This window comes from Chlamydotis macqueenii, chromosome 6 (assembly GCF_036417535.1).
Source record: "Chlamydotis macqueenii isolate bChlMac1 chromosome 6, bChlMac1.mat, whole genome shotgun sequence".
Classification (NCBI taxonomy): Eukaryota; Metazoa; Chordata; class Aves; order Otidiformes; family Otididae; genus Chlamydotis; species Chlamydotis macqueenii.
The window spans coordinates 40438831-40457269 of NC_141561.1; the positions used below are offsets into that span (position 1 = coordinate 40438831).

The following is an 18439-nucleotide window of genomic DNA, read 5'->3' on the forward strand; positions in this document are numbered from 1 at the left end:
ACCTTCGAGTGAGCCCAGGTTGAGAGGACTGTGCTCCGTGTGTACGACCGTGCGCTGTTAAAATACAGCAACAGCTCACGCGAATTGGCACAGGACAGGCACAAATAGCTGTATGAAGCAACTCTCTGTTGTGGTTACCTCAAACTTTAACCAAGGTCAGACCACAATTTCCGTCAAGATTATTATAAGCCCACATGAATGCCTCTGCATCAATAAAATATTACAATCTTCAGTTACTAGGTCTAAATATTTGGCTTTGCTCCTCGTGCCTCAAACTCCGGGCACGCTCCACTCGCGGCAGGAGTTCTGGATCTGTCACGGGCTGGTAGCACCACCAAGCATCTCTCCTGCTGTTCCCTCCCCACAACAAACCAGCCCAGCCCAACTCCACAACACCCTTTGCTGTACTTCTGCCTTACAGAAAGCTTCACCTTTCTAACTGAGAACTGTGTTTTTCAGAAAAGCAGCAACTTACAGATCATTTGCTGCTTTGATAAGTGCTCAAAGGCTACTATAATTACGGGTTAAATGTTTCAGCACAGATACCTATTAAAGATGGGAAAAGCACAGCTAGGAAAAAAGCTCACCCCCTTACAATGAAGCTCCACAACCAGCATTTCTGGTTTAACACGTCCCTGTCAACACAGGGTGATCCTTTCAGATCCTCACAGAAAGCAGCTCTCAGCTCCGCTTCCATCCCACAGGAAGGTTAATTTTCAAGTTTTTCTTGTATCCTAGGGATTCACAAAGCCCAGAATTCCCTATCTGATTCCTGTCTAGCATTCACAGTACTCTGGGTAGTTAAAGATTTTTACAGAGCTATACGAAATAATTCAGAGCATGGCTTCTCAGTCCGTGCCATGTTTAAAAAAAAAAAAAAAAAAAAAAACCCAACATCAAATTCAGTTTAAATTCTTTTGGGACAGAAGAGGTTTAGGATTTACATTTAGACCAGTATTCATCTACTCCTCCAATACAAGCAGACACATTTCTGACCACCGTAACCCATCCAGGGGATTACAGATGTCTCTCCAAAAGGGGGAAGTCCCAGTGCTGCACAGCTCTGGGCCACCCAGTGACCTATATACAGCAGCACTGGAGTTGAGCTTCCACTAATTAAACGAGCTACACTTGCCTCACTCAGCTGGCCTAGAACAGGCAATCAACCCAGAAAGCGCTTTTTGGTTCAGGATGCACCCAGCCCAACCTGCCCCCATCAGAGCTGCTGGGCAACACACCCGAGGAGAAAATCTGCAATATCCACAGCTATAAACAATCACAGAAGGGTTTGGGTGGGAAGGGACCTTCAAAGGCCACCCAGTGCAACCCCCCTGCAAGGAGCAGGGACATCTCCAACCAGATCAGGTTGCTCAGAGCCCCGGCCAACCTGGCCTTGAACGTTTCCAGGGATGGGGCATCCACCGCCTCTCTGGGCAACCTGTTCCAACCAACCCTCGCTGTGTCCCAGCGCAGCATCTCCCTCTCCTCGCGCATAAAGGCCGCTTCACCCCCACCACCCTCGAACACCGCTGCAGAGCTTTCTGGCGAACACCCTCCCCCCTCAAGAGGAGAGAAGGAAGGGCACCTTTGTGGGGGGACCCATTGATGCTCTCGGAGCTGGACTGCATCTCCACGGTGGCTCTCCTCAGGCTACTGAAATAAGCCCTGGACCTGGAGAAGCTGCTGCGAGGGGACCGTCCGTGGGGGCTGCCGAAGAGGGCGGAGGTCCCGTCCTTGCGGGCGAAGATGCCGCTGAAGAAGCGCAGCAGCCGGTGCTCGTGGGCGTTGGTGGCGGCGGGGCCCTCCCGGCCCAGGCGCTCGGAGAGCCGCTGCAGGTCGCTGTTATCCAGAGTCCGGTTCTTGCTCTTGCTCCGCTCCCAACGCTCCAGCCGGGAGAGCGGATCCGCCTGGCTCAGCACCTCACCCACGTCCAACGTGTTCCGTTTCTCGGGCGCGACCGGTGGGACGATGGCGGCGGGGGACGGCGGCGAGGCCCCAGGCCCGGCTCCGGGGAGGCAACCGGAGCTGCTGTGCCTGCGGACCCGGCCCGGCTCCCCGCCGCCGCTGCGCTGCCTGAAGCTGAAGCTCCGCCGCAACAGGCCCGGCTGCCGCCACGGGCTCTGCCCCCGCTCCCCCGCCGCAGGGAGACGGGTCCCTCCCGGCCCCCCATCCTCCTCCTCCTCCTCCTCGGGGGAGGCCGGGCCGCCGCCGCCGCACTGCGGGGGAGCGGAGCCCCGCGGGCCGCCGCCGAGGGCCGGCTGGGCGGGGAGGGGCCGCCCCGCTCTCCGCGGCACCTTCAGGCGGCCCAGCTCCAGCTGCCCGGTGCTGAGGGTCCTGAAGTTCCGAAAACCGCAGGGGCTGGGGACTCGGTCCCGTTGTTCCTCACCTTCCTCCTCCTCCTCTTCCTCCTCTTCCACCAGCAGCAGCCCGGCCCTGGTGAGGCTGGAAGAAGCCGACGGCCGGGATGGCCGGGGCAGCTCCGGGGCGGGATGGCCGCTCTCCGGTCCCAGCAGCTCCTTCTTCACCATGGTGACGGAGATGCGGTAAACGGTTTTTCTCGGAGGGGTCCCCCGCTGCATCCTCTCGGGAGAGGAGGAGGAGGAAGAGGAGGCGGCGGCCGGCGGCTCGCTGCTGTCCAGGAGATACATGTCTGCGTCCTCGCTCCAGGCAGCAGCGGCCAGCGAGGGAAACGCGAAGGGAAAGGCAAAACCGCTGCAAAGCCGATGGGGAAAAAAAAGAATATAAAATAAAAATAAAATAAAATAAAGGCGAGGATGCTGCCGTCTCAGCGCCGGAAGGGGTTACGCGGCCCCGGGTTCATCGCCTGCCCACGAAGCACCACGGAGCGATGTAAATCCACGCAGCAACCTCCCGCATCCTCCCCGCGGAGCCCGCCGCGGGACGGCAGCGGCGGCAGCGTCCCGCGGCATTGTTCGCTGCGCGGCCGCGCGGATCTTACGCTGCTGCTTTTTTTTTTTTTTTTTTTTTTTTCTTTTCCCCTCCCCCGCCGGGTCAATCCGATCGCTGGCCGTTCCGCGGGGCTGAGACGCTCGGTCCCGTCCCGTCCCCCCACCCCCGCCCCGCACGCCGGGGTGGAAGGGACGCGGCCGCCGCTGGCGGGAGCAGCCGGTGCGGGAGCGCCCGGCCCCCAGGCGCCCGGCCCTGGGCGGGCAGCGCTCGGCCGCGGCAGCCGGGGCGCCGCCAAGAGCCGGACCGGAGCGCCGCCCGCCGCGGAGCGGGAGGGAGGGAGGGAGAGCAGGCTGGCTGCCTGGTTGTTTTGTTTTTTTTTTTAATCCCATTCCTCTTCCAGGATTAATCTCGCAAAGGCAAGGAGGGCATTGCCCGTCAGCTGAAGCTGCTGTACAGCCCGAGCTCTCTGCAGCACACAGGGTGAAGGGAGGGAGACGCCACCTTCTTGACAACGAAGGGTCAAAATTATCCAGAAGTGATTCTTTTTTTCATCTGTGACAACCGGGTTTGTCCTCAATAAGTGTTTGTTAAACGTAACACTTGGCAAAATCAAAAAGCCACATTACTACACCGTTAGTCATGCAAAAAAACCCTGACATACCATACACTTCACAGGCACTGGTTCCAACAGAGCCCGGCTCTGCCGTGGAGCTAGAAGACAGCGGGATAAGCACTCCCCTCACTCCCAGCTCACCAGTTCTGAAACGGCCCAGATCAGGGATACTGAAGAGATCAACTACCAACAGATGCCCCTATTAAAAGCAGCCATTCGTGAGCCATGATGGCAGACACCAGACATTAAACAATATTAGGAATAAGGTTTCCTCCAACAGAACAAAACCCCAAAGCTGTCAAGGCAATTCACTCCCAGCATGGCTTCAAAAATCAGACAGAAGAAGACAAAGAAGAAAAAAGCTTCTCCACTCTCATGAGACCCCACCTGCAGCACTGCATCCAGTTCTGGAGCCCTCAACATGGGAAGGACATGGACCAGTTGGAGAGGGTCCAGAGGAGGCCACGCAGATGATGAGAGGGCTGGAGCAGCTCTGGTGTGAGGCCAGGCTGAGAGAGCTGGGGCTGCTCAGCCTGGAGAAGAGGAGGCTCGGCAGAGACCTGAGAGCAGCCTTCAGGAAAGATAGGGAGACAGGACAAGGGGTAATGATTTCAAAATAGAGGGAGGCAGATTCAGATTAGATATTAGGAAAAAATTCTTTACACTGAGGGTGGTGGCACACTGGCCCAGGTTGCCCAGAGAGATGGTGGTGCCCCATCCCTGGAAACGTTCCAGGCCAGGTTGGCCGGGGCTCTGAGCGACCTGATCTGGTTGGAGATGTCCCTGCTCCTGGCAGGAGGGTTGCACTGGGTGGGCTTTGAAGGTCCCTTCCAACCCAAACCGCTCTGTGATTCTACCTGGGTGTTCCCCCAGCAAGTACTGTGGTTCCAGACAAGACACCCATGGTACGAGCCTGGCAGGATGTGTCCCCACGAGCATTTCCAGGGGGGAGATTGTATTCTCACACCAGATGCACCCAGGAACAGAGGCCACTCTGGGTTACAGCGATGACACACATCAGTTATCAATGACACTGGGATCCCCCAACACATGCTGCGGATCCATCACCACCTGGAACACTGAACTGCTGCTTTAGCTCACTGCTCCGGCTGTGACAGGTGCTGTTGTCTTTTAATATGGAATAATGAACACTTACTATTCATCTTTGCGCTGTTCATCCCAGAACAGATCTATACACCTATCTTCAGCAGACACCGATCAAGACCACAGAACAGCAGTAACATTTTTCCATTTCTCTGACACTCAAATGGGTATTTCCGATGCCTATTTCTAAACGGGGCGAGGGGGAGCAGAACCTGCGATGAAAATTGGGTCTAGTGACAGATATAGGAAGAATAATTAAAAAAAAAAAAAAAGCCGAACGCTTTAAACCACCACAACGCAGCGCCGGGGACAGACAGGAGCGCCGCGCCGCTCGCATCCTGCGGCGCGGTCCGGGCCGCGCTTTCCAGCGCGCCGCTCCAGCAGCGCAGGCTCCTTCCCGGGAGCGGCATCCACCATCTTCCCCCCTCCCGGGATGACAGACCCCCCCGTCCGCACCGGGAAAGGCGGACAAACAGCCGGCACATTCCTTCAGTAGCTCTCGGGTCCATCCCGGGGGGCTGGCGGGAAGGATGGCCGTGGGGATCCCCGGTTGGGGGGCTGCAGCAGGTCGCAACCCACCACCCCCCCTGCAACTTCTTGGAAGGCTTCTCCGGAGGCAACCGGCTCCACTGGCAGTCCAAAAATCCACAGGTCCTGCCATCGCTCTTCAGCATCGGGCAGAGAAACCACGGCAGCTTAGGGAAATCGGTCATGGGTTGGCCATGTTATCTCAGAGCAGTGGCATCACTCACAAAATAGGGGATTTTGTGTTTAATATTCTGTAAGAACTCCAAAAATTACCGTGGAGGCCTGCGCGATACCCGAACTCGAGGGATTCTGCCCGTTGCCCCGTGCGGCACGGCTCCGTTGCACCAGCTGAGGTCCAAGCCGCTCGAGCGGCAGCGGCGCATCCTCCCCTCCTGCCCCACTTCTCCTCCCGTCGCGCAGCCGGCACCAGATCCGCTCCCAGAACGGGAAAAGTCCCTCAGAGGCCCGGGGACAAGAGCAGCCAGGAGTCGCGGCGGCCAACCCAAACAACTCCTTTGGCTCCAAGCCCACGCCGCGTGTCCTGGAGGGCCCCCGGCAGCGGCTCCCACTTACCTTTCTATTCTGCAGGCGGCTGGACGCGGAGAGCACGACACGCACACACACACGATAAATAGCGGGGCTTTACCAACAGGACCCGATCACCCAAGAGCAGATCTCCCTCATTTATCCCCCCTAACTCAAAAATTGCGAATGACTACACCACCTTCTGCCAAGGACATGAAACACCTGCAAAGTATTTTGCTTGACAATGTCAAGCAGTCACCCTGAGAAGCAGTACCATGTAAATATTGCCTTCTTCTGGTCATATTTGCCACTTTTCATTCCACTGCCAACATTTGAAGGTCTTCATCAGCAACAAAAGCAAACCTCGGTGCATCTCCAGAGGCAACATAAAAGCCTTCAGGATACACGGACTGTAGTATTTTGATTTTTCACACAGGAGGCTGGCTCATCTCACACCATTTTCAGCAAACTAGCAAAACCCAGCCTGATGACCTAAAATGCATTGACGTGTTCCACACAAGAGAAGGACTCTACTGTAATTTAGAGTCCCGTAATTTTCAGCAACAAAGTCCATTCATTTATTTTAATCCACACGATGAAAGACGTGCAACAGGGTGTCTCAGATACATCTTTTAAACGCTTCACGCGACCTTCACGTGGACTTCTGCCTTGCACAGCCTGCTTTACTTAAAAAAGCTCAGTTCTGCAGTACCAGCTGCATCTGTAGATATAAACTGCGCACCACTCAAAGGAAGCCACAAATTAAAAACTCCAGATTAAAAAAAGACCAAAACTAAGATGATCAGAAAAACTGCGGAGGGAGCCCCATGAATACAGCATTCATTGCTTCCCAACCTGAATGATATTCTTGAGTTTCAGCAGCACCCAGCACTGTCTGCTGAAGATGAACCACCCCGGAGATGACCATGCTGGGAGGAGAAGCCCTGTTACTCCTCAACAACCGTAAAGCAAGTTCACGGTAAGCAACTGATGTTACTGGTACTGACTTTACAGAGCAAAGAATTCTTAAATCCTGAGAAGTCCTGTAAAACAGGCTTTGCATTTTCTATCTTCCCGAGACCTCTTTGCAAAAAGACTCTTGAATAATTCTTTAACTCCTTACGAGAATTTCACATTCCATGAGCAGATTCCACACAATCACCATCCAAAAAAGCCCAGACGAGGAGAGACAGATGCCTCGCGTACGTCTGCAGCATCCGAGCATTAAAACTTCAATCCCCCGCCAGCCGTGACAGGCCGGCCTGTTTTGCTGAGAGCTTTAGGGGTGCACAACCCTTGTGACGCCGCTTGTTTATGTGCCTGTGTTTTGCTTTTTATTGGACAACATCCAGCCATTCAAATCCTCACTGCTTTCATTATCTCTAAGAAAAACAGACCTAAATTCAACGTTTTTGCACGCTGCAGGTAAACTCTAGACACACGGTATCATTCTAAGTAGTTGTTCCTTCAACAAATTGGTTGTGGAAGACAAAATTAGGTCACCTGAGCAATTCTTGCAATAATTCAGACGGGATTTCACTTTCCTCTTCTAGAGATACAGCGCTCCATCCGCTGTTTGTCAGTACGGATCAGCGTTCAACGAGGAAACAAGAGAAGGCATCTGGACGAGAACAACACAGTGCTGGAGGGTACCAGCAATACAGAGTCCAAACTCGAGGTCTCTCTTGAGCCACGGGGTTTGCATTAAGCCACTCATCTGTGTTCTTCTGTCACTGTGTGCTTGTCCATTAAAACAGGGCTGAATTCTCTGTAGGCAATTCTTTACCAAGATGAAGAACAGAGGCATCTCACAACAATACAGAGAATAGGAGCTACCAGCGAGGAGTCAGCGTTTGCCATCCATAATGATCTTACTGTCACAGCACAATGAAATCATGTTCCTGTCCTAAAAACACTGGATGCTGAGCAGGAAAGGGAATAACGGTGATGGGATGTGTGGTAAAAATGCAACTCAATCATTTGCCTTCCTCTCACCAGGAGAGGAAAAAAAATAAAAATGTTTGCACATCTGTATTTAAGGGAAAATGAGATTGCAGCAAGCCCATTCTGAGCCCCTGAGACTTAAATATGCCTCCCATCCACAGCAGAGATCTCCGAGGGTGGTCAGGGGATACCAGACACCAGCTTCACCCGGTTAACGGCTTCGAGAAAAGCCAAGCCAGAATGAACACGCAGCATTACAGCAGCTCGTACGGACACGTAAGCAGCACGCTCCCTGGAAAGCCGCGGCCGTTCTCAGGCAAAGGTCTCAGCATCTCCACAGAAAGCTCCTCACGAAAGCTCAGGGTGCTTTCAGACTTCCAAAGCTTGGCATCGCTGCTCCAGGAAGGCCACGGGTGGTATTGCCAGGGCTATTATGCCATGTGGGATACTATAGTTTACAATTCTCTTCCTTTTAATTTCTAAGTGCGGACTGTAGTACTTCCTGTCACATTGATTACACCTATTACATACTTCATAGCCTGGAAGGCTCATGCCTCATGAGAGTAAATTGTTTCCTAATATACATACAATAACAACGTACCTTTGACTCATGCCCATTCATTAAAGATGAGTGAAGGGGAAAGTTTTGGGTTTTTTTCCCCATGATGCATGCTAAAGATAGTTTTTTTTTAAAAATGCTCTTATCAGACAGCTTGAAGCAAATTCCAAATCGCATATAATTTCTGATGCTCAAGTGTGGCAGATTTCATCACTGCAATCTACTTAAAGGAACAGAACAAAAAAGCATTTTTTTAAAGGGGAAAAAGCACAAAAAGTCTTGGTTTTTCCTGCATGACTGAGATTATCCTTTTGATTTCTGCCCTGAAGCTGCTGGAGCCATTACCATTCCTGTATTTTGCTTATCCATCTGCTTCTCTTCAACAAACAAAACGAGACACCTGACTGCAGCTGGGTTTCTCCTGAATAAAACAGGATAGTCCTAAATTATCTTCTCACTAAACAAGCAGGCATCCAGAGAATTAAGTTCGCAAGATTCATCTTCCCATTTCAAGTAAAGGTTTTTTTAGGTCACATCATCTGACAGAGGAGTTGCAGCCTTTTGCCGCTGTAGAACTTAATTGACGCAGCAGAGCAGGCAAAATTAAAATGAACTGCAGAAGCTTCATTTTTTTTTTTTCTTTCATTAATACTTTAAGCTAAGACATTAAAGCATGCAGACCCTTGTCCTGATAGCTACACGGTGAATTTTCACAGTAGTGCCAGGTGAAGGTGGCACAATTAACTTGGTTTATAATTCTGCCGTTCCCCCAAAGCCTTTGGTATCGAACGGCCAATATTAAAGCCGTCCCCATTTTGTGCTCTGCCGTACCAGAGCTTTTCAGCGCGTGGGTAGTAACAGCTCGCACAGACTTGTCAGCCAGCTCCAGCAAAAGGCTGTAGGTGAACTAGAGTACTGTACAAAAATAAATCACTACAGTATATGCAAACATTTAATGTTAGAAGTGAGGCAGCAGGCAGAAACGCCGTGGATAATCATCATCCTCAGACACTCAGAGCTGCTGGAAGTTGCCCCTGCTCCTGCAGTGCTAATATTGAGTTATCTGCGGAGTCATCTGCTCCTCTGGGGAAGGAACAAGAGTTCCCACTCTCGGCAGCCCTGCGGTCAACTTGCCACATGATCCCCAAACTCGGCTTCCACCTTCATCCAAGTTTTTTCCCAAGCTGCCAACGTACAGCATCAGCATAACTTCAGAAATATGAATTTCGTAACTTCAAGTTACTTTTAAGTAAGCTGCCAACATAACCTGTATTATACCTGTTTGCTCTTCTTTGAGTCTTAGACGAAGCTTGCTCAGTTAGACACTGAAAAGCAGCAGCAAGGCACCTCCCATCCACCTGACAGATGCTCAGAAAAGGATCAGCAGGTACACCCTGAAAAGACTGCTCCTGCCGCCTTGCAGCTACTGGTAGGCAAAGCTTCCAAGGCTAAACTAGAAGACAGCTCACCTTTCTTGCAGTTGGTATGCAACATCACTTCAGAATCTCATTTTAAACATGCAGTTAATATAAAAGCCACGTTTGTCTGGGTTAGAAATAGTACACATTTCAAAATATCCTTACTTCATTTTCAATATTATTCCTTTTTTCCTAAAGGTAAGTGCTTTTTAACTCAGACTATCATACATTTTCTCTAATCCCCGTCTCATGCACAGTAAAACATTCTGACAAGCAGCATCAATACACAGTTCCAGTCCCTCAAACTCAGGATTGCAGCTTTTGCTTATTACGCACGAGGCTTTGACATGAAGCAGGACGATTTCCAGATGTCTGCTAGCTGTCCAGTGTCACTCATTTTTAGGCAGGCCACTTTTTACCTCAAATCATTGACACACTTGAAGAGACTGCACTGCGGCGAGGGAAAAAAAAAAAAGCATATCAGAACTCAAGAAACCACTTTTGGCTAAGCTTCCATATAGTAAATATTGGAAGCACGTGAATTTGTCATTAACGACAATCTAGTCAAGCACTCAAGTCACGTTATATCTGCACAAAGCCTAGGGAGACTTCTTAAGTGCCACAGATTCGGAGGCTGACGTTTTTATGAGTGTACTGCTCTAAAAGCATGAACTTTAAACTACCCACGTAAGAAAAGAGGGATACGCTATGACACCCGTTATCGACCCAGCCATCTATTAACTGAGCAGCGTAAGAGCTAGTGGCCATGCTATTGATTAGGGACAAAAATGTTGACGTTTTAACCAGGTAAAATTAGGCGTTATAACACGTAGTATGTATTTGACTCCCAATTTTTTAAACTGCAGGCATGAAAATGAAGGCAAAGAACAGGAATATCACGGGGAGGACAGTGTGGTCTCCTCTGTAGGCAGACCAAAGGAACTCGGTGATAGTGTTTGTACTACAGGTATCCTTCTGGATCCAGCTATCCCATCTTCTCACACTGAACCTACCTTGGGGAGCAGAAGCTCATGGAGCAGTCACGCCTTTAGAAAAGGAGTGCTGTTTTTCACTCAAACATAAGCCTACTCCAGAATATATCCAAATATATCTCTCTGCAGTTACATATCCATAGATATTGTGTGTTTTGTATACATCAGGGGCATCTGCGTGATAAGACAACGACTAATGGAGTTACACAAGCGTGCCCTCTCAGTCAGTGCAAAAGCAGAGGGATGGAAACCACCGAGAGCTCTAACCCTCCAGTCACGGTATTCAGTAAGCCACCTAGACGACTTGCATTAAAATCATGACATTTGCAAAAGCTTTCTACATTTGCCAAAACTTTTTAAAGCTTCTGTTTTAAAAAAAAAAAAAATGTAGCAAAGATAATGTAACGTGAAATCAATGTGAGTAGTAAGTAGCGTTTCCAAGCCATCCTGGAGCTAAGAAGCCAAAAAGGTTTAGCAAATACAAAGGTTGTGGGTTTGGGTAGGTACTTTTCTGAGAAGTACATACTGACCCGAGGGGCAGTGAAGGACAAAAAACAGAGTGGTAGAACAAACTAGGAAAATCAGCAAACCCAAACAGGTTGAATTCATACGCAGCTTGCTGAAGTCTCTCCTTATCCAGCATCTACACCTGCACACCTGCCTTGAGCTTCACAGCTCTGCCACTTTTGCAACTCAAGAATCCAACTGCTACCATGTATTTGGAAGAAGGAAAAGGACAGGGAGAAAGGAAAGCTAGAATTAGACCAGAAAATAATTCTTAAAAAAATCCACCCAATGACAGATAATAGCAGCTTGTATGTACTAGCTAATAATAGGCCTGAGAGTCTGTCAGAGTCAACTCGTTAAAAATAATGCAGGACACAGGAAGTTTAAAGCAAGGCGGGGGGGAATAAAAAAAGAAAACAGTGCTTCAGAGACCTCTGGCAAGCTTTGGCTCACAGAGGCCACTGGCCAAGCACCCTACAAGAGCACGGGCACACTGTGACCACGCTCTTCCTGGCTCCACTCCACCAAGGGGCCGCTGCCAGACTGGCAGGGAGCTGGCAGCGCTTACTGCGGCGTCAGCAGCATCAGCAGCGAGCTTCCTGCCACCTTCTCGGCATACGCAGCGCTCGGGCCCCTACCTCAGAGCGCGCTGGGTGCAATCACGGAGTCCGCTGCTCTCCTGCATCGGTCTTCTCAATGGTGCGGAAAGGTTAGGGGCAGGAAAGAAATCAAGTTACAAGCACCCGCGCATGCTGCAATCGTCTCCTCTGACACAGCAGACCACAAATCCTGCGCCGCCGAGATATAGATTTTCCGTAACTCTTGAAGAGGCTGTGGGACCAATCCTGCACACCTTTTTAGGTGTTAAAGTATCAAAATATAGCGGCCAATTTTCAAGTCCTTATTACACCGAAGGTGCAACAACATGAGAAATCAGTCAGGAAAGTCGAAGGGGCTCGACTGTTTCCTTCCAGATTTGCAGGATTGTTGAGCAGGTGATGGGTGGTATCAGGAGGCAGAGATCTGAAACACAAGTTCACACCAGCAGGAAAACGCTATTAAATACCAGCGCACCAGTACTTTCAACAGATTTCTCTATGTTTGATCTTTCTCTAAGGAGTATCTTTGTAGTATCTTTTGTCTATATGAAGATACTACTTGACCAGAAGATGAAAACCTGAAGAACAGTATTCTCCATTGATGGAAGACATTTCTCTCAGTAACTTTTACAATATACATATTTGTGTCCATGCAGCAAGGCAGTAGTACCACGTTCTCCCTCACAGATACACCATTTCACGTACTATTTTTTATGTCACCTTGCTGCTAAGCTGCATTGCAACAGACAATCTGGCTATTATCTGAAGACCTACCAAGTAGTTTTGATGTAGAAGACTCATCTTTTCCTGCTTCAGAAGATCTGCCTGGAACAGAAGCGCTTATTAACTCAGAGACCATCAGGAAAGGCAGCTCCATCTATGAATTTTGATTAGAGCAGTTCTGAAAAGATAAGCTAAGCTAATTCCTGAAGCCAGCGCTCTCACCCTACGCGAGACGACAGAACGTGCCATTTCCTCCCCGTCCTCCACTTCTGCTCTTGCCCTCCCCCATCATTCAAATTGTTTCCATGCCGTTTCATCAATAGGATGAAAAAATTAACATAATTTTCTAACACGCAAAAAAAAAAAAAGGCGGGGAGGGGGTTGGAAAATTCACTTCCTTGCTTTGGCTGTGTTCGCTCCAAAGCTAAGCAAGCCCAGCTGCTCAGGAAATACCATTGTAATGAACACATTATTGAACATGGAAGAATCAATCGAGATTGCTGTCAAAAATTTCCCATGCTGCAAACAGGCCAGCGATCCGACAGCTCTTAGGAAATACTTCTCAGCTCTGTTTAACAACTTCATATTTGAAAATTCAGGCACATGATCAAAATATTTGGAAAAAAAAAAAATCACACATAAAAGAAACAGATGAGATGAATTTCCATAGGAAGCCAGGAGCTACCCCTCATCACTAACACCTGACATAACACCACTGTTACTGCATTTACTCCAGACCAAACGAGGAGAGCAAAGCTGTAGCTAAAAATTACTTCCTATTCATCTTGTGACTAGTTTCATCTTGGATGCTTTTTACCAACACATTTGTTGACAACACACAAAAGGCATTAATTATTTTGACAGCTAACTTCAGCATATTTTGTTATAAATACTTTAATACCATGGAGGTTTCTCTTATTCAGCTGGCAGTGATGAACAATTCTACAATGCCGAAGTTCCTACAGCTGCTAAGAGCTCTCCACTACAACCATGATGAAATTTCCCAGAACACCTATGCTTTATCTGGAAGTTTTTTCATTCCATGTAGCAAATACTTCCATCAGCCTTAAGAGGAGAAAGCTAAGGGTAGACAGAGCATCTACATCTCTCTAATGGCAAAGTAGACGACAATAGGACTTCTTCTTGCAGGTGCACACCAAAGGCACAAAAAGCAGCAAGGGAAATACCAATTAAATACTGGGGAGTGTGTGTGTGTGTGTGGAACCCAAACAAAGCACCAAAATAACACCACACTTCACTATCATGGGAGCAGTAGTTCAGAACAGATTGCTGAGACAACTTGTGAAGCCTCCATGCTCCAAGGCAGCCCTGCTTTTCATGACAGCTAGACCCAGGGACTCCAGAGATCCCTTCCAACTGCTCCCATTCTGCGACTAAAATACCAGGTCTCACATGTCCCACTGCAACAGCCTGGCTTGCTTACGGTTCTGCTTGAGATTTTCATACTGCCACGCCACGAGGTAAACATCTCTAGCAAGTCTGCTCTTCCTTGCAAGGGCAGATGCAATGTAAGTGCCTATTCAGCTCCTTTTCCAAGCAAATCATTGGGATTCTTACCAATTTCCCCAAAAGAGCCTTTTGGTGGCCTTCAAAATCAGCTCAGACCTTTCAACGCAAAGGACGATACTATGAAACTGAAGTTGTTCTTGCAAACGATATCTTTCTCCATTACTAAGCTGAAATAACAAGATTTTGCTCCATTTTCTATTTTTCTCTCCACTGTGTTGACCATATTGCACTATCACCTCACGGAACTTAGTTCTAGGACATTTCATTTCAAAGTATCTGAAGTTTTTAGTTTGTTTAGTGTCTGCTATCTTGTTTGGTTAGTTACTCAACTGTTCCGAGCAAAGCAGCCACCTCCCTCACAAGAAAAACCAGTGCACCATGAAAAGTGAACAACCAACCCGCAGGGTACAGCGTATTGAACAGAGAAGTACCCTCCAGCACCTGCCCTTTTCTCTCATCCTTTCTATCAAGAAGATAGAAAGTTCTCCATGAAGACTAAAGAGCCCTTTCTGCCTGCTATTCCTCCATTGGTTCCCCAAAATTTTTGCTTATACAGCGCCTAACTTCACACTGACACAGCCATAGCCAGCCCTCAAACTGCACTGCACATGGATGCCTCTCCTCCGGGTGCCCTGTGAGATGTGAAACTCAGCTAAACGCACTGCAACGCCTGAGTTAAGTCAGTTCATTTTTTTCTTTCACAGAATATGCATGTTTAAAAGCACACTTCTGTTTTCTGATCACAGAAGCTTGATGAACCAACAAGTACTTTAAGAACAGGATGATTTCTATATATATTTTAAGGTATTTGAATCTCCTAAAAAAAACCCAATAAAAGCAAAGTCTCTACATGGACCATTGAAAAGCCTCATGAGAAGGAGAGTAATCCAACATACCTGGACAAGGAAGCCAAATAATCCTGTCAACACAGGCATTGCTTACCTGTTCTACAGCTTGAGAAGCTAGGAAAACATTGTGTTTTTCTGTCATTATTAGAGCTTTTCTGTTCAGGAATCAAAAGTGAATTTCAAGTGAGATCCAGAACAGTACAGTAACGGGAGAAACACGACTGAAGTATCAGCACATGCACATCAATCCACTGAAAATCTCACATACTGAACTGCTGTCGTATCAGAAAGCCGCCCTGGGCTATGACAAGCACATGTGCCAATAAGAAACAACAAACAACAATTAATCAAAAGTCTTAATTGTTATGACCAGTTAGAATATGACAACTCATTCAAAGGTCTTCAATTTCTTAAAGAAGGGTAACACACAAGCGCTATTCAGAGAAGTTCTCTTCTACACTTTAACTCACATGGAGCGATGGTGTGTGCGATACAGTGCAACGGAGAGCATCTTCACCTTCACCCACAACTGCTTCTTCTATCAACGGTGCCACCAGGCAAGCTTAACAGACGCACAGATAGCCCTGCATTTTCCTCTTTGGGTATCCCAGCACAAACTTCAACTTCTTCATAGCACAACTACATCGCGGATGGCTCGGGCTGTACCTCTGCTATGTTCTGCTCTACAACAGTTTTGTTACGACAACTACACAGAAACAAAGCCACTCCATCACATAGTTCTGTTGATGCAAACGTGAGTTTTCAGATTCATCCTGCAAGGTCAAGCACTCCGAAGAGTTCAAGTTGTGCAGCACATTCCTCATCAGGTCAAGGAGAGCACACCCCAGCTCCTGGTTTTCAGCTCCTGCACAAACACAGCATGCCAGTTACCTTGAATCACACCTCCATTCCAACACCAGTCACCCCAGCTTACCGCAGTGTCACGCTAAGTACTGGTAATAAAACTGCTGGTTTTGGCTGCTTTGGTTATTCTTCTAAACCGACTTCTCTGTAGAAGAAACAATTACTTTTAACACAATTTTTTTTTCAAGTTAGAAATACATAACTCATCACTACATCTCTGAAAAATAAGTTTGATTTATAGAATTTCTAAATTCTGCCACGTAAACTGAAATACACCTGGAATGGTTCTCACCCTGCTGCCTGTGACAGAGGTAAAGCTGGTGATGCAAACCCTTCAGTGAAAAAGCAATGCCATATCCACACTCTGTCTTGTCATCTTTCGACCATGATCTTCAAGCTTACTTCCTTCATCACAACTGTCATCTGTAATACCCAGGCAGCACTTGTCCTCAGTGAATCTTCTAAAGGTACAAGGAGATAGCTAGAACAAGGAAAAACAACTTGTGCTACGATAGCTAGACAGGTTCTAGCTATCAATGACATGATCAGAAGTAGGATGGAAAGCTCATTTTAACCAATAATTTGTCTTGCAGACTGCTAGAGCATTTCTATCTTCAGTCTAGTTTCTTTGTCCTTACTTTGGAAACTTTGTAGAAGCTTCACGTACAGATCTAGCCAACAAGGTTAAGACTGGGCACAACTTGAAATGAAGGGCCAGCCTTACAAAGATACTTGTCCTTCCTATACCTGTCACGGATCAGATACGATGTCCCTTCTTCCTTTATCTCTGAATGCCCAGCCAGGAAAGGCACAACTCAATCTGAAAAAGAGGAAAAATGCCAGCAAATGCTCCAGAAACAGAGATGTTCATTTTGATTTAGTGAGTCCATAACTATTGAATGATGCCTCAACTCCCAATGGATGCCAGCTCACTCTGTCTTACCTATTTGTTGCCACAGCATTTTTGCCAAGCGTGGTTCTACTTTCTAGAAGACACTTACACAGAACCAACCTTCAGCCATGAATGGAAAAACATGTTAATGACTGAGTGGTAGCAACTTCCCTGTCTAGCTTTGGGAACAGGTGAAAGAGCATCTTTTTCCTCCAATTCCAAAACGTGCACGATTCATCCCACATCCACCTAAGATGACATTAATATTAGTGATGCTAGTAAGCATCCTGACCTCTAGCAAAAGGCTAGCCATCTAGCCAGCTGTTATTCATTACTACCTCAAAACACTGCCCCCAATGTAAAAAACAATTACTCTGCTGCTTTTATTTTGAACAATTCTTTAAACTCGAAGTCACAGCATTTTCTACTGGTCCAGATCACTTAGAAGTTAACTTTCAGCTTAGAGTCTCTGAAGTTATGACCTCAGCATGGAACAACCTTTGTGAAGCAGAGTCCTGAAGAGCCTGAGAAGTACAAGAAAATAAAGTGAACGCAGGTTCTGAAAGTGAAGATTAGAAGGTTGCTTACAAATGAAGATTAGTCATAACAGATGAAAGCTGAAAAGATAGTGTTTGCCTTCCTCAGTCGAGAGAATGTGATATGTCCAAAATTCATTCAAAAATTCAAGTCTTGTCCATTTTCCAAAAACAATGAATGGCTGTATTTTTCCTTCCCTTCTTATCAGGAAAGGATTTTCCAGTACGCTCCTTCAGCTTTTACTATGGCTTTTATGTCTAAGTTAAATAGTTCGCTCTTGGCACTTGTGAAACCAAATACTGACAGCTTACCCCGGTAAGGAAATTCTTAACTGGATGATTTACGCCCTCCTGATTCTAACAGCAATTTTGTAGAAATGTTAAATCATACACACCTCCTTGCATTATGATTTCTGTTTTTTTTTTTTTTTTATTATGCAGCACAAGTTCCCGGAGTTACACCTTACAGTAACATAAGCAGGTAATCAGAAGTTTAGAAAATAGGCATTAAACGTTATTTCACCACAAAACAGGCCCAGTAAACACTCGCTTTCTACTTCTGAGCCAAGTATGCAGCGTGCTACCCTCCACGTCTTACACGGTCACACACGCTGATCTCAAACTGCACAGCCCGTGGCCATTAACACTTAATAGGCTATGCAATTTTATTCATGCGCTTACTAGCTAAAGCTATTTTACTAGCAGATTCTGTAAAACGTGTTGAAGTAATTCCGCTACAAACAAGCCGAGACACAACTCCGTCAAGGTTGCCTGTGCGTTTCTCATCCAACGCACACGAACTGGAGTCACGTAAATCAGAGGTGAACGAAGGGAACCGGTACCGCTTCGCACTGGAGTCCGCTGAGTGCGGGCAACCCGTCACTTAACGCACCCGAGCTGCAAACAGAAAGTGCTTTTAACATTTATTCAACACTTTCTGATCACCTTGTCACAGGGAATTGTATGGGAATTAAATATTGGTAAGTCTCCGGTTTGGGTTGTGTGCAGAGCCAGACTGGGCCAGCACTGATAAAACTTCCTCATTTCGCCACCTAACTGTAAGCATCGGGGGAAAAAAAGAAGTCTTTAGAAAAGGATCTCTGAGGGGGGAAGAAAAAAAAAAATCACCACCATTCACTAGTTAATTGAAAAAGAGATTGAGTAAACTGGTTTGAAGATTTGCCAGTTTCTGGTATTTGGGCGCTTTTAAGATATTTGGTATTTCCATTGACTTGTGAAGTTGTGAATTACATAATCAGAATGCTCTTGACTAATGTTTAATCAAGACCCAAATGCCATAACAAAGGTTGTCAGGTATGGGTATATTTAAAAGTGCATTTTACTTGT

The 18439-nt window shown here is 47.4% G+C and overlaps 1 protein-coding gene across 6 annotated transcripts in view; it reads right to left on the reverse strand.

Moving 5' to 3' along the window:
- The window catches only part of AGAP1 (ArfGAP with GTPase domain, ankyrin repeat and PH domain 1), a 334155-nt gene that overhangs the window by 254287 nt on the left and 61429 nt on the right, over window positions 1-18439 (reverse strand). For 3 of the 6 annotated variants that reach the window (XM_086751064.1, XM_086751063.1, XM_086751067.1), the window contains exon 2: window positions 1586-2712. The exons of the other annotated variants lie outside the window; for them this stretch is intronic. In XM_086751064.1, the coding sequence (XP_086607190.1) occupies window positions 1586-2648 (1063 nt within the window). In that variant the 5' untranslated portion in view covers window positions 2649-2712. The remainder of the gene's footprint in view (window positions 1-1585; window positions 2713-18439) is intronic. 6 annotated transcript variants of the gene reach the window in all.